Source organism: Salvelinus fontinalis, chromosome 32 (assembly GCF_029448725.1).
Source record: "Salvelinus fontinalis isolate EN_2023a chromosome 32, ASM2944872v1, whole genome shotgun sequence".
Lineage (NCBI taxonomy): Eukaryota > Metazoa > Chordata > Actinopteri > Salmoniformes > Salmonidae > Salvelinus > Salvelinus fontinalis.
This window is the reverse complement of record NC_074696.1, coordinates 2,587,110-2,604,240: the sequence shown is the minus strand read 5'-3', so window position 1 is coordinate 2,604,240 and position 17,131 is coordinate 2,587,110. Positions and strand designations below refer to the sequence as shown.

Genomic DNA, 17,131 nt, shown 5'->3' with positions numbered 1-17,131 from the left:
TGACATTAAATTATGATTAGGGGTTATATCATCACTGAAATGTAGCCGAGGTTAGTGTGCCGAGTTTATCAGAAGAGCAAGAACTGTCGAAATAAAAAGTTAATCATTGTCCCGGGGTCACTTTTTTTGATGAATCAAACAGTATTGCATTTGCGTCATATGGTTTGTTATTGGCATGTCATAACAATACGTAACCATTCACCTGTTGGTCTGATGCTTTTACCACGGATGGCGGAACCAAACATGGTTATTTTACTTCAAGTGGCTTGTGTGCGTGCATGTGTTGATTGCTACATCGCTGGGGCGGTGCGGTGCTTTTCAAGAGGCTGAACCGGGCGGAGGGCGGCGCAATGATTGACTGAGCAAAGGGCTTTGCAATCAACAGAGCTGTGTAAGATCTCTCTCTCTCTGCTTGAGCTAGACAGTCTCTCACTACTCGATACGGCGCTGAGAATTTCACAGCAAAAAGTATAGCGCTCTCTCGCCGGACTTCTGTCTCCAGTCCAAACGCACCGTTGGGAGACATTTTTTGGACTGACTGGGAATGTCGTCCAAAACCGAAGACAGTGCTTGACACGGAACCTGGATGAAGAAAGGAATTTGTAATATTTGAAGGATCCATCCCTCCAAAAAAAATCGGATCAGCATTCAAATATATATTTAGCCTGAGAAGTTAGATTTGCCAGCTGGATGAAAAGCATTAGGACTGCAGCTGCTCGTGCGCATCACCTAGCAACAATAGAACGCACCATTTACAATTCATCATAACAACTCGCGCTGTATTAGAATGATGAACGTCCAGTGGAGCAACCCGGTCCAATGCATCCGCAGTGGAAAAGTCGGACAGAAACGTGTGGACTCAGAAACAGCAGGTGACGAGCCGGTGTCCAAATGCGCTAGGCTGATCGAGTGTACGGGGGACGTGGGGCTCCTCGGTAGCTCGCCGGGGTCCCCTGTTTCCCCGGTCCTCTTGAGTGGCTCCCCGACCCATCATGGTCCGTCTCGGATAGGCCAGTTTCTGCTCCTACATATGGCTGACGGGGACAGGATACACAGCGCACTCAACATTGACACGGGAGACGCGATGGTGTGCAAGGTAAGCGCAAAGACTATACCCATTCATTGTGCTATACCTTTGAATGAATGACTGTTTCTGATACGTCCTGTGTTGCTCAACAGCACCAACCTCACGTGATGCATATCCTGATCTTCATTAACCCTTTGGTGTCATTATACAATGTTTTAACTGAGACTAATGTGACAGTTGCCTATTTAAATCATCGGAAATCATTAATTTATCCATTATGTTCAGCCAATGATTTGATGAGTGGCCAATGATCCAATACCTCGTGCACCTATTGTGCATTAAGTAATAATAAAGTAATAGCCTAATAATAAGGTAATAGCCTAATAATAAGGTAATATATTAATATTAAGGTAATAGATTAATAAAAAGGTAATATATTAATAATAAGGTAATAACCTAATAATAAGGTAATAACCTAATAATAAGGTAATAGCCTAATAATAAGGTAATAGATTAATAATAAGGTAATAGCCTAATAATAAGGTAATAGCCTAATAATAAGGTAATATATTAATAATAAGGTAATAACCTAATAATAAGGTAATAGCCTAATAATAAGGTAATATATTAATAATAAGGTAATATATTAATAATAAGGTAATAGCCTAATAATAAGGTAATATATTAATAATAAGGTAATATATTAATAATAAGGTAATAGCCTAATAATAGAACGCTATGTAATGTAATGTTATGTAACGGATACCGTCACACATCCCACCCTCTGCCCTGTCTATCAACTCCTCTCATTTGTGTTCAAGTCAGTAGACCAGGCCGTGGATGAAATATGATCAACATCGGAGTGGAAATGTAGAGCTGTCGTTCTCCTGTTCCAGGTGATTAAATAAAGACTTGATCTCAGATGAGATTATAGCCAGGTGTAGTTTAGGAGACCTGCGTCCCCTAATTTTAACACATTAAATAACAGTCTCATTTTATCATTGGTGTAAATCCACTTTCTCCACCCCTTGGGGGCATAACTCTAGTAAATAACCAGAGCCCACACTGATAGCCAACATCTGTCTCTCTTCAGGTGTAAATACTAAACATTTGAAATCAGTTATTTTCAATGGATTGGATTTGTTAGACGATTATAATACGTATTGACTCACACCAACGGGGCCAAACTCTAAGCTGATACATCTGAATCCACCCTGATAGATCCCTGTCTCTGTTCTCACAGGTGTTTGACATGGGTCTGTACCAGGAGAAGCTCCGGGCCTACCGCATCCTGCCAGTCCACAGGAACATCAGCCGTATCCGAGACATTGTCCTGGGGGAGCGCTGGGCATACGTCTTCCTAGAGAAGGACCACGGGGACATGCACACCTTCGTTAAGAGCTGCAAGCGTTTGGACGAGGAGCGGGCGGCACAGCTCTTTCACCAGGTGGCGTCGGCTGTGGCCCATTGTCACCAGCATGGCATCGTATTAGGAGACCTGAAGCTACGCAAGTTTGTCTTCTCCGACAGGAAAAGGTAGAGAGAGCCTTGAGATGACGCGTGTACCGTTTTCACACACTATCCTGTCAACCCAACCCGTACCAAGCTGGGGTCAGATATTGCCTTTCTTTTGACTGCACTGTTTCAGCACTTATGGTGGATATGTATCCAGAACAGCACAACACAGCTCGGGTCAGCTCAGCTCGACTCAGCTCAGCTCAGCTCGGGTCAACACAGCTCGACTCAGCTCAGCTCAGCTCGGGTCAGCTCAGCTCGACTCAGCTCAGCTCAGCTCGGGTCAGCTCAGCTCGACTCAGCTCGGGTCGGCTCAGCTCGACTCAGCTCAGCTCAGCTCGACTCAGCTCTGGTCAGCTCGACTCAGCTCAACTCAGCTCTAGTCAGCTCGACTCAGCTCAGCTCGACTCAGCTCAGCTCAGCTCAGCTCGACTCAGCTCTGGTCAGCTCGGCTCAGCTCGACTCAGCTCAGCTCGGGTCAACACAGCTCGACTCAGCTCAGCTCAGCTCGGGTCAGCTCAGCTCGACTCAGCTCAGCTCAGCTCGGGTCAGCTCAGCTCGACTCAGCTAAGCTCGACTCGACTCAGCTCAGCTCAGCTCGACTCAGCTCAGCTCGGGTCAGCTCAGCTCGACTCAGCTCGACTCAGCTCGGGTCGGCTCAGCTCGACTCAGCTCAGCTCAGCTCGACTCAGCTCTGGTCAACTCGACTCAGCTCTGGTCAGCTCGACTCAGCTCAACTCAGCTCTGGTCAGCTCGACTCAGCTCAGCTCGACTCAGCTCAGCTATGTAACGTGAAAGGACCCTTGATTGATGCCATTGACATTTTCGTAGAGACATGCAGGATACGCAGCAAGACAAGGTGGGTGGAGGAGGAGGAGGGGATAATGATGCAATATAAGGGGTTGTACATGCTTTTGAAAGTCTTATAAATATATTAATCTCTTGTGGACAGATTCCCATGTAAACGGTGAGAATCTGTCAAGACTCATGTAGAATTATGTGACTGTGATCAGCAGTAGTTTCTGGTTTGGCTTTTCTTCATTGATTATTTAGACGAATCAGGATGAGGCGAAAGTGGTGCTTAAACTGGCGCAGTGATATCAAGCCCTGTGCGCAGTAGTTATTGTACTCCTAGGCGAACACTGACGACAGACCGTTCATTAAAATGCCATGTTTCACATTAGTGCATGTACTGTAGACTATACGGACAGTATTTAGGGTTTTATGCTTCGGGACAAGCCCCTTAGCTCCAGTGAAGGGAAAACGTAACGCTACTGCATACAATGACATTCCAGACGATTCTGTGCTTCCAACTTTGTGGCAACAGTTTGGGGAGGGTCCCTTCCTGTTTCAGCATGACAATGCCCCCGTGCACAAAGAGAGCTCCATACAGAAATGGTTTGTTAAGATCGGTGTGGAAGAACTTGGCTGGCCTGCACAGTGCCCAACCCCATCGAAAACATTTTGGATGAATTGGAACGCCGACTGCGAGCCAGACCTAATCGCCCAACCTCAATAATGCTCGTGGCTGAATGGAAGCAAGTCCCCGCAGCAATGTTCCAGAAGACTGGAGGCTGTTATAGCAGCAATGGTCCAACATCTAGTGGAAAGCCTTCCCAGAAGAGTGGAGGCTGTTATAGCAGCAATGTTCCAACATCTAGTGGAAAGCCTTCCCAGAAGAGTGGAGGCTGTTATGGCAGCAATGTTCCAACATCTAGTGGAAAGCCTTCCCAGAAGAGTGGAGGCTGTTATAGCAGCAATGTTCCAACATCTAGTGGAAAACCTTCCCAGAAGAGTGGAGGCTGTTATAGCAGCAATGGTCCAACATCTAGTGGAAAGCCTTCCCAGAAGACTGGAGGCTGTTATAGCAGCAATGGTCCAACATCTAGTGGAAAGCCTTCCCAGAAGAGTGGAGGCTGTAATAGCAGCAATGTTCCAACATCTAGTGGAAAGCCTTCCCAGAAGACTGGAGGCTGTTATAGCAGCAATGTTCCAACATCTAGTGGAAAGCCTTCCCAGAAGTGTGGAGGCTGTTACAGCAGCAATGTTCCAACATCTAGTGGAAAGCCTTCCCAGAAGACTGGAGGCTGTTATAGCAGCAATGTTCCAACATCTAGTGGAAAGCCTTCCCAGAAGTGTGGAGGCTGTTACAGCAGCAATGTTCCAACATCTAGTGGAAAGCCTTCCCAGAAGAGTGGATGCTGAACCGTCACTCCAAAACTAGCGGACCAATGGAGACTTATTGTCTACGCTTCCCTCTAAACCCCGCCCTTCATGGAAAAATAATGACAAAACTCGCAATCGAAAAGACTTGCAGTGAAAGCAAAGAAACAGACATCGAAAGCAAAGATACGAGTAGCGTAACCAAAAAATACGAGTAGCGTAACCAAAAGATACGAGTAGCGTAACCAAAAGATACGAGTAGCGTAACCAAAAGGTACGAGTAGCGTAACCAAAAGGTACGAGTAGCGTAACCAAAAGATACGAGTAGCGTAACCAAAAGGTACGAGTAGCGTAACCAAAAGATACGAGTAGCGTAACCAAAAGATACGAGTAGCGTAACCAAAAGGTACGAGTAGCGTAACCAAAAGATACGAGTAGCGTAACCAAAAGGTACGAGTAGCGTAACCAAAAGATACGAGTAGCGTAACCAAAAGGTAGTACATGCAGGCAAGAGACTAGGCAAAATGTATTCGATAGGATTGGTTGCTGGGAAAGTTTAAGTGGAAACTAGTTTTGGATTCGTTTTCAAACATTTAAAAAAAATCATTTTTCATAGAGTTTTGCTCTCGCTTTAAAATTATTTGCTTACAAGTTTTGGGGTTTTGCTTTTGATGTCTTATTTTTGTTTACAATTCTAGACATTTTGCTTTGAATTGTTTGGTTTTTGATTTCAACATCCATTATATCACCCGTCCTCGAAAATATGTTTACATTCTCAACTTTATAGTTCATGTTCCCATTTAATTTTATATTGAATTCAATACATATGGCGTGAAATTGAGCCCATACAGGTGTCTACATACACTACATGACTAAAAGTTTCTTTCCCCCAGTAGTTTCAATCGAGCAAACTAGTTCATGGCATCCTCAATCAATCAAATGAATAGCTAGCAAATACGTTTGTTTTCCCTCACATCTAAAGATGCCTGATGCAGCTGTCCAGTTGACAGTAAAGTAGATTTATTGATAGAGCTGGCAGTTGATAGTAAAGTAGAATGAATGATGCAGCTGGCCAGCCAGCTGTATACAACGTTCCCTTTGCCATAGCCGGTTGGCAAACATGCAAAACAATTCCCTTTGCCAGTCACATTTTATAAGCGTAACTGTTGCAGTGGCTTAAATGACAGGATGGACACTGCTACGATTTGAAATAACTGTGTTGAAAACATCCTCACTCACATCTTCCATGTTTCCTGCTTCGTGCACGTTCAACCGGATCATGAAGACTGGGAGGCAGGTAGTCCAGCTGGTTTAAGAGCGGTCGGCCAGTAACCGAAAGGACGCTGGTTTGAATCCCAGATCCGACTAGGTGAAAAATCTGCCGATGTGCCCTTGAGCAAAAGGCACTTAACCCCTAATTGCTTCTGTAAGTCACTCTGGATAAGAGTGTCTGCTAAATGACTAGAATGTAAAATGTAAATTAGCGGAAGGGAGGGGTTCTTCTTCTATGGTATATTGTTGATCACACAATTTAATATGCATCCCGCCGCCTACTATGCGGGATGGGAGGGAGGGGTTCTTCTTCTATGGTATATTGTCGATTACACAATGTAATACGCATCCCGCCACCTACTATGCGGGATGGGAGGGGTTCTTCTTCTATGGTATATTGTCGATCACAAAATGTAATATGCATCCCGCCAACCACTATGCGGGATGGGAGGGGTTTGGCCAAGAGTTTCCTCACAGAGTTTCTAAACCCAGAGGTGCAACATGGTGAGACTTCAGGGAACGCTTACGAAACGGACCAAGCAGACCAGGCAGACCCGGCAGACCCGGCAGACCCGGCAGACCCGGCAGACCCGGCAGACCCGGCAGACAAAGCAGACCCGGCAGACCCGGCAGACCAGGCAGACCCGGCAGACCCGGCAGACAAGGCAGACCCGGCAGACCAGGCAGACCAGGCCGGGGTTTGGGGTTTGACAAGTCAATGACACAACCTAGATTTGAGCTAAAGTCTACAGTAGTTGAACATGTTACTACTCCAACCTCGTGAAAGTGACAAACGGACAAGTAATTTTTTTTAAAATATTCGTCGTAAACAACTTTATATCGAAGAAGTGCCTTTGATTTGACGGCCTGCACATGCACAGTTCGGAGCGGGATGATCTTTAGACCCGATGACGTGTTTCTACGTATGAGCTGAGCTAGCCAAAGTCGCCATGACATCACCTACAAGAGTGATCGGGGATTTCTATTGCATAAACAGTTTCAGTCTATCTTTAAACTGTACCGTCTATGATTTCCTTCTGCAAGTGAGGAGACTTCGATTCCTTCCGACACGATTTCACAACACATTCCCCCCCTAGAAGATAAACGGGAAGAGACATCTTTGTGATAATTTATTAACTGCAAGCATTTATTAAGTAAAGTGTTACCCAACTCTGAACCTTAGTCCGATGAGGAAGAAGACTTTGGTTTCACGGTGTAATTCGGGTTATTGGCCAAATAAAATGTTTATTGTTTTTCACGGTCACCTATTCACAGTACTGTTTTCTACTACACTCACAATTCCTTCATGTCAGTCAGAGTTTACTGGTAATATGCTATTACCCCCTCCTCCCCCCTATAGACAGCCTCAATGTCTTACTGAAGAACACCTCCTCCCCTACAGACATCCTCAATGTCTTACTGTAGAACACCTCCTCCCCCTCCTCCCCCCTATAGACAGCCTCAATGTCTTACTGAAGAACACCTCCTCCCCCTCCTCCCCCCTATAGACAGCCTCAATGTCTTACTGAAGAACACCTCCTCCCCCTCCTCCCCTACAGACAGCCTCAATGTCTTACTGTAGAACACCTCCTCCCCCTCCTCCCCCTCCTCCCCCTACAGACAGCCTCAATGTCTTACTGTAGAACACCTCCTCCCCCTCCTCCCCCTACAGACAGCCTCAATGTCTTACTGTAGAACACCTCCTCCCCCTCCTCCCCCTACAGACAGCCTCAATGTCTTACTGTAGAACACCTCCTCCCCCTCCTCCCCCTACAGACAGCCTCAATGTCTTACTGTAGAACACCTCCTCCCCCTCCTCCCCCTCCTCCCCCTACAGACAGCCTCAATGTCTTACTGTAGAACACCTCCTCCCCCTCCTCCCCCTACAGACAGCCTCAATGTCTTACTGTAGAACACCTCCTCCCCCTCCTCCCCCTACAGACAGCCTCAATGTCTTACTGTAGAACACCTCCTCCCCCTCCTCCCCTACAGACAGCCTCAATGTCTTACTGTAGAACACCTCCTCCCCCTCCTCCCCCCCCCCTCCAGCCAGCCTCAATGTCTTACTGTAGAACACCTCCTCCCCCTCCTCCCCTACAATCAATCAATCAATCAATCAATTTTATTTTATATAGCCCTTCGTACATCAGATAATATCTCGAAGTGCTGTACAGAAACCCAGCCTAAAACCCCAAACAGCTAGAATGCAGGTGTAGAAGCACGGTGGCTAGGAAAAACTCCCTAGAAAGGCCAAAACCTAGGAAGAAACCTAGAGAGGAACCAGGCTATGAGGGGTGGCCAGTCCTCTTCTGGCTGTGCCGGGTGGAGATTATAACAGAACTATGCCAAGATGTTCAAAAATGTTCATAAGTGACAAGCATGGTCAAATAATAATCATGAATAATTTTCAGTTGGCTTTTCATAGCTGATCATTAAGAGTTGAAAAACAACAGGTCTGGGACAGGTGGCGGTTCCATAACCGCAGGCAGAACAGCTGAAACTGGAATAGCAGCAAGGCCAGGCGGACTGGGGACAGCAAGGAGTCACCACGGGCGGCAGTCCCGACGCATGGTCCTAGGGCCCAGGTCCTCCGAGAGAAAGAAAGAGAGAAGGAGAAAATTAGAGAGAGCCAAGATTTTCAAAATGTTCATAAATGACAAGCATGGTCAAATAATAATCAGGAATAAATCTCAGTTGGCTTTTCATAGCCGATCATTAAGAGTTGAAAACAGCAGGTCTGGGACAGGTAGGGGTTCCATAACCGCAGGCAGAAGAGTTGAAACTGGAATAGCAGCAAGGCCAGGCGGACTGGGGGCAGCAAGGAGTCACCACGGCCGGTAGTCCCGACGTATGGTCCTAGGGCTCAGGTCCTCCGAGAGAAAGAGAGAAGGAGAAAATTAGAGAGAGCCAAGATTTTCAAAATGTTCATAAGCTTTAATGTCTTACTGTAGAACACCTCCTCCCCCTCCTCCCCTACAGACAGCCTCAATGTCTTACTGTAGAACCCCTCCTCCCCTACAGACAGCCTCAATGTCTTACTGCAGAACACCTCCTTCCCCTCCTCCCCCTCCAGACAGCCTCAATGTCTTACTGTAGAACACCTCCTCCCCCTCCTCCCCCTACGAACAGCCTCAATGTCTTACTGTAGAACACCTCCTCCCCCTCCTTCCCCTACAGACAGCCTCAATGTCTTACTGTAGAACACCTCCTCCCCCTCCTCCCCCTACAGACAGCCTCAATGTCTTACTGTAGAACACCTCCTCCCCCTCCTCCCCCTACAGACAGCCTCAATGTCTTACTGTAGAACACCTCCTCCCCCTCCTCCCCCTACAGACAGCCTCAATGTCTTACTGTAGAACACCTCCTCCCCCTCCTCCCCCTACAGACAGCCTCAATGTCTTACTGTAGAACACCTCCTCCCCCTCCTCCCCCTACAGACAGCCTCAATGTCTTACTGTAGAACACCTCCTCCCCCTCCTCCCCCTACAGACAGCCTCAATGTCTTACTGTAGAACACCTCCTCCCCCTCCTCCCCCTACAGACAGCCTCAATGTCTTACTGTAGAACACCTCCTCCCCCTCCTCCCCCTACAGACAGCCTCAATGTCTTACTGTAGAACACCTCCTCCCCCTACAGACAGCCTCAATGTCTTACTGTAGAACACCTCCTCCCCCTCCTCCCCCTACAGACAGCCTCAATGTCTTACTGTAAAACACCTCCTCCCCCTACAGACAGCCTCAATGTCTTACTGTAGAACACCTCCTCCCCCTCCTCCCCCTCCTCCCCCTACAGACAGCCTCAATGTCTTACTGTAAAACACCTCCTCCCCCTCCTCCCCCTCCTCCCCCTACAGACAGCCTCAATGTCTTACTGTAGAACACCTCCTCCCCCTACAGACAGCCTCAATGTCTTACTGTAGAACACCTCCTCCCCCTCCTCCCCCTACAGACAGCCTCAATGTCTTACTGTAGAAAACCTCCTCCCCCTCCTCCCCTACAGACAGCCTCAATGTCTTACTGTAGAACACCTCCTCCCCCTACAGACAGCCTCAATGTCTTACTGTAGAACACCTCCTCCCCCTACAGACAGCCTCAATGTCTTACTGTAGAACACCTCCTTCCCCTACAGACAGCATCAATGTCTTACTGTAGAACACCTCCTCCCCCTCCTCCCCCTACAGACAGTCTCAATGTCTTACTGTAGAACACCTCTTCCCCCTCCTCCCCCTACAGACAGCCTCGATGTCTTACTGTAGAACACCTCCTCCCCCTCCTCCCCCTACAGACAGCCTCAATGTCTTACTGTAGAACACCTCCTCCCCTACAGTCAGCCTCAATGTCTTACTGTAGAACACCTCCTCCCCCTCCTCCCCTACAGACAGCCTCAATGTCTTACTGTAGAACATCTCCTCCCCCTCCTCCCCCTACAGACAGCCTCAATGTCTTACTGTAGAACACCTCCTCCCCCTCCTCCCCCTACAGACAGCCTCAATGTCTTACTGTAGAACACCTCCTCCCCCTCCTCCCCCTACAGACAGCCTCAATGTCTTACTGTAGAACACCTCCTCCCCCTCCTCCCCCTACAGACAGCCTCAATGTCTTACTGTAGAACACCTCCTCCCCCTCCTCCCCCTACAGACAGCCTCAATGTCTTACTGTAAAACACCTGCTCCCCCTACAGACAGCCTCAATGTCTTACTGTAAAACACCTGCTCCCCCTACAGACAGCCTCAATGTCTTACTGTAGAACACCTCCTCCCCCTCCTCCCCCTCCTCCCCCTACAGACAGCCTCAATGTCTTACTGTAGAACACCTCCTCCCCTCCTCCCCCTATAGACAGCCTCAATGTCTTACTGTAGAACACCTCCCCCCCCTCCTCCCCCTCCTCCCCTACAGACAGCCTCAATGTCTTACTGTAGAACCCCTCCTCCCCTACAGACAGCCTCAATGTCTTACTGTAGAACACCTCCTCCCCTACAGACAGCCTCAATGTCGTACTGCAGAACACCTCCTCCCCCTCCTCCCCCTACGAACAGCCTCAATGTCTTACTGTAGAACACCTCCTCCCCCTCCTCCCCCTACAGACAGCCTCAATGTCTTACTGTAGAACACCTCCTCCCCCTCCTCCCCCTACAGACAGCCTCAATGTCTTACTGTAGAACACCTCCTCCCCCTCCTCCCCCTACAGACAGCCTCAATGTCTTACTGTAGAACACCTCCTCCCCCTCCTCCCCTTACAGACAGCCTCAATGTCTTACTGTAGAACACCTCCTCCCCCTCCACCCCTACAGACAGCCTCAATGTCTTACTGTAGAACACCTCCTCCCCCTCCTCCCCTACAGACAGCCTCAATGTCTTACTGTAGAACACCTCCTCCCCCTCCTCCCCCTACAGACAGCATCAATGTCTTACTGTAGAACACCTCCTCCCCCTCCCCCCCCTCCTCCCCTACAGACAGCCTCAATGTCTTACTGTAGTACACCTCCTCCCCCTCCTCCCCCTACAGACAGCCTCAATGTCTTACTATAGAACACCTCCTCCCACTCCTCCCCCTACAGACAGCCTCAATGTCTTACTGTAGAACACCTCCTCCCCCTCCTCCCCTACAGACAGCCTCAATGTCTTACTGTAGAACACCTCCTCCCCCTCCTCCCTCTACAGACAGCCTCAATGTCTTATCGTAGAACACCTCCTCCCCCTCCTCCCCCTACAGACAGCCTCAATGTCTTACTGTAGAACACCTCCTCCCCCTCCTCCCCTACAGACAGCCTCAATGTCTTACTGTAGAACACCTCCTCCCCCTCTTCCCCCTACAGACAGCCTCAATATCTTACTGTAGAACACCTCCTCCCCCTCCTCCCACTCCTCCCCCTACAGACAGCCTCAATGTCTTACTGTAGAACACCTCCTCCCCCTCCTCCCCCTACAGACAGCCTCAATGTCTTACTGTAGAACACCTCCTCCCCCTCCTCCCCCTACAGACAGTCTCAATGTCTTACTGTAGAACACCTCCTCCCCCTCCTCCCCCTACAGACAACCTCGATGTCTTACTGTAGAACACCTCCTCCCCCTCCTCCCCCTACAGACAGCCTCAATGTCTTACTGTAGAACACCTCCTCCCCCTACAGACAGCCTCAATGTCTTACTGTAGAACACCTCCTCCCCCTCCTCCCCCTACAGACAGCCTCAATGTCTTACTGTAGAACACCTCCTCCCCCTACAGACAGCCTCAATGTCTGACTGTAGAACACCTCCTTCCCCTACAGACAGCATCAATGTCTTACTGTAGAACACCTCCTTCCCCTACAGACAGCCTCAATGTCTTACTGTAGAACACCTCCTCCCCCTCCTCCCCCTACAGACAACCTCAATGTCTTACTGTAGAACACCTCCTCCCCCTCCTCCCCCTCCTCCCCTACAGACAGCCTCAATGTCTTACTGTAGAACACCTCCTCCCCCTCCTCCCCCTACAGACAGCCTCGATGTCTTACTGTAGAACACCTCCTCCCCCCCTCCCCCTACAGACAGCCTCAATGTCTTACTGTAGAACACCTCCTCCCCTACAGACAGCCTCAATGTCTTACTGTAGAACACCTCCTCCCCCTCCTCCCCTACAGACAGCCTCAATGTCTTACTGTAGAACACCTCCTCCCCCTCCTCCCCCTACAGACAGCATCAATGTCTTACTGTAGAACACCTCCTCCCCCTCCCCCCCCTCCTCCCCTACAGACAGCCTCAATGTCTTACTGTAGTACACCTCCTCCCCCTCCTCCCCCTACAGACAGCCTCAATGTCTTACTATAGAACACCTCCTCCCACTCCTCCCCCTACAGACAGCCTCAATGTCTTACTGTAGAACACCTCCTCCCCCTCCTCCCCTACAGACAGCCTCAATGTCTTACTGTAGAACACCTCCTCCCCCTCCTCCCTCTACAGACAGCCTCAATGTCTTATCGTAGAACACCTCCTCCCCCTCCTCCCCCTACAGACAGCCTCAATGTCTTACTGTAGAACACCTCCTCCCCCTCCTCCCCTACAGACAGCCTCAATGTCTTACTGTAGAACACCTCCTCCCCCTCTTCCCCCTACAGACAGCCTCAATATCTTACTGTAGAACACCTCCTCCCCCTCCTCCCACTCCTCCCCCTACAGACAGCCTCAATGTCTTACTGTAGAACACCTCCTCCCCCTCCTCCCCCTACAGACAGCCTCAATGTCTTACTGTAGAACACCTCCTCCCCCTCCTCCCCCTACAGACAGTCTCAATGTCTTACTGTAGAACACCTCCTCCCCCTCCTCCCCCTACAGACAACCTCGATGTCTTACTGTAGAACACCTCCTCCCCCTCCTCCCCCTACAGACAGCCTCAATGTCTTACTGTAGAACACCTCCTCCCCCTACAGACAGCCTCAATGTCTTACTGTAGAACACCTCCTCCCCCTCCTCCCCCTACAGACAGCCTCAATGTCTTACTGTAGAACACCTCCTCCCCCTACAGACAGCCTCAATGTCTGACTGTAGAACACCTCCTTCCCCTACAGACAGCATCAATGTCTTACTGTAGAACACCTCCTTCCCCTACAGACAGCCTCAATGTCTTACTGTAGAACACCTCCTCCCCCTCCTCCCCCTACAGACAACCTCAATGTCTTACTGTAGAACACCTCCTCCCCCTCCTCCCCCTCCTCCCCTACAGACAGCCTCAATGTCTTACTGTAGAACACCTCCTCCCCCTCCTCCCCCTACAGACAGCCTCGATGTCTTACTGTAGAACACCTCCTCCCCCCCTCCCCCTACAGACAGCCTCAATGTCTTACTGTAGAACACCTCCTCCCCTACAGACAGCCTCAATGTCTTACTGTAGAACACCTCCTCCCCCTCCTCCCCCTACAGACAGCCTCAATGTCTTACTGTAGAACACCTCCTCCCCCTCCTCCCCCTACAGACAGCCTCAATGTCTTACTGTAGAACACCTCCTCCCCCTCCTCCCCCTACAGACAGCCTCAATGTCTTACTGTAGAACACCTCCTCCCCCTCCTCCCCCTACAGACAGCCTCAATGTCTTACTGTAGAACACCTCCTCCCCCTCCTCCCCCTACAGACAGCCTCAATGTCTTACTGTAGAACACCTCCTCCCCCTCCTCCCCCTACAGACAGCCTCAATGTCTTACTGTAGAACACCTCCTCCCCCTCCTCCCCCTACAGACAGCCTCAATGTCTTACTGTAGAACACCTCCTCCCCCTCCTCCCCCTACAGACAGCCTCAATGTCTTACTGTAGAACACCTCCTCCCCCTCCTCCCTCTACAGACAGCCTCAATGTCTTATCGTAGAACACCTCCTCCCCCTCCTCCCCCTACAGACAGCCTCAATGTCTTACTGTAGAACACCTCCTCCCCCTCCTCCCCTACAGACAGCCTCAATGTCTTACTGTAGAACACCTCCTCCCCCTCTTCCCCCTACAGACAGCCTCAATATCTTACTGTAGAACACCTCCTCCCCCTCCTCCCACTCCTCCCCCTACAGACAGCCTCAATGTCTTACTGTAGAACACCTCCTCCCCCTCCTCCCTCTACAGACAGCCTCAATGTCTTATCGTAGAACACCTCCTCCCCCTCCTCCCCCTACAGACAGCCTCAATGTCTTACTGTAGAACACCTCCTCCCCCTCCTCCCCCACCTCCCCCTACAGACAGCCTCAATGTCTTACTGTAGAACACCTCCTCCCCTACAGACAGCCTCAATGTCTTACTGTAGAACACCTCCTCCCCCTCCTCCCCCTACAGACAGCCTCAATGTCTTACTGTAGAACACCTCCTCCCCCTCCTCCCCCTACAGACAGCCTCAATGTCTTACTGTAGAACACCTCCTCCCCCTCCTCCCCCTACAGACAGCCTCAATGTCTTACTGTAGAACACCTCCTCCCCCTCCTCCCCCTACAGACAGCCTCAATGTCTTACTGTAGAACACCTCCTCCCCCTCCTCCCCCTACAGACAGCCTCAATGTCTTACTGTAGAACACCTCCTCCCCCTCCTCCCTCTACAGACAGCCTCAATGTCTTACTGTAGAACACCTCCTCCCCCTCCTCCCCCTACAGACAGCCTCAATGTCTTACTGTAGAACACCTCCTCCCCCTCCTCCCCTACAGACAGCCTCAATGTCTTACTGTAGAACACCTCCTCCCCCTCCTCCCCCTACAGACAGCCTCAATGTCTTACTGTAGAACACCTCCTCCCCCTCCTCCCCCTCCTCCCCTACAGACAGCCTCAATGTCTTACTGTAGAACACCTCCTCCCCCTCCTCCCTCTACAGACAGCCTCAATGTCTTATCGTAGAACACCTCCTCCCCCTCCTCCCCCTACAGACAGCCTCAATGTCTTACTGTAGAACACCTCCTCCCCCTCCTCCCCCACCTCCCCCTACAGACAGCCTCAATGTCTTACTGTAGAACACCTCCTCCCCCTCCTCCCCCTACAGACAGCCTCAATGTCTTACTGTAGAACACCTCCTCCCCCTCCTCCCCCTACAGACAGCCTCAATGTCTTACTGTAGAAAACCTCCTCCCCCTCCTCCCCTACAGACAGCCTCAATGTCTTACTGTAGAACACCTCCTCCCCCTACAGACAGCCTCAATGTCTTACTGTAGAACACCTCCTCCCCCTACAGACAGCCTCAATGTCTGACTGTAGAACACCTCCTTCCCCTACAGACAGCATCAATGTCTTACTGTAGAACACCTCCTTCCCCTACAGACAGCCTCAATGTCTTACTGTAGAACACCTCCTCCCCCTCCTCCCCCTACGCACAAACCTCAATGTCTTACTGTAGAACACCTCCTCCCCCTCCTCCCCCTACAGACAGCCTCAATGTCTTACTGTAGAACACCTCCTCCCCCTCCTCCCTCTACAGACATTCTCAATGTCTTATCGTAGAACACCTCCTCCCCCTCCTCCCCCTACAGACAGCCTCAATGTCTTACTGTAGAACACCTCCTCCCCCTCCTCCCCTACAGACAGCCTCAATGTCTTACTGTAGAACACCTCCTCCCCCTCCTCCCCCTACAGACAGCCTCAATGTCTTACTGTAGAACACCTCCTCCCCCTCCTCCCTCTACAGACAGCCTCAATGTCTTATCGTAGAACACCTCCTCCCCCTCCTCCCCCTACAGACAGCCTCAATGTCTTACTGTAGAACACCTCCTCCCCCTCCTCCCCTACAGACAGCCTCAATGTCTTACTGTAGAACACCTCCTCCCCCTCTTCCCCCTACAGACAGCCTCAATATCTTACTGTAGAACACCTCCTCCCCCTCCTCCCCCTCCTCCCCCTACAGACAGCCTCAATGTCTTACTGTAGAACACCTCCTCCCCCTCCTCCCTCTACAGACAGCCTCAATGTCTTATCGTAGAACACCTCCTCCCCCTCCTCCCCCTACAGACAGCCTCAATGTCTTACTGTAGAACACCTCCTCCCCCTCCTCCCCCACCTCCCCCTACAGACAGCCTCAATGTCTTACTGTAGAACACCTCCTCCCCCTCCTCCCCCTACAGACAGCCTCAATGTCTTACTGTAGAACACCTCCTCCCCCTCCACCCCCTACAGACAGCCTCAATGTCTTACTGTAGAACACCTCCTCCCCCTCCTCCCCTACAGACAGCCTCAATGTCTTACTGTAGAACACCTCCTCCCCCTCCTCCCCCTACAGACAGCCTCAATGTCTTACTGTAGAACACCTCCTCCCCCTCCTCCCTCTACAGACAGCCTCAATGTCTTATCGTAGAACACCTCCTCCCCCTCCTCCCCCTACAGACAGCCTCAATGTCTTACTGTAGAACACCTCCTCCCCCTCCTCCCCTACAGACAGCCTCAATGTCTTACTGTAGAACACCTCCTCCCCCTCTTCCCCCTACAGACAGCCTCAATATCTTACTGTAGAACACCTCCTCCCCCTCCTCCCCCTCCTCCCCCTACAGACAGCCTCAATGTCTTACTGTAGAACACCTCCTCCCCCTCCTCCCTCTACAGACAGCCTCAATGTCTTATCGTAGAACACCTCCTCCCCCTCCTCCCCCTACAGACAGCCTCAATGTCTTACTGTAGAACACCTCCTCCCCCTCCTCCCCCTCCTCCCTCTACAGACAGCCTCAATGTCTTATC

General features: G+C 50.3%; 1 protein-coding gene across 1 annotated transcript in view; it reads left to right on the top strand.

The window, feature by feature from the left end:
* The first annotated feature begins 371 nt into the window (after window positions 1-371).
* trib1 (tribbles pseudokinase 1) overlaps window positions 372-17,131 on the top strand; it is a 34,133-nt gene continuing 17,373 nt past the window's right edge. The window contains exons 1-2 of the mRNA XM_055893216.1: window positions 372-1,096; window positions 2,271-2,563. Of these exons, the coding sequence (XP_055749191.1) occupies window positions 788-1,096; window positions 2,271-2,563 (602 nt within the window). The 5' untranslated portion in view covers window positions 372-787. The remainder of the gene's footprint in view (window positions 1,097-2,270; window positions 2,564-17,131) is intronic.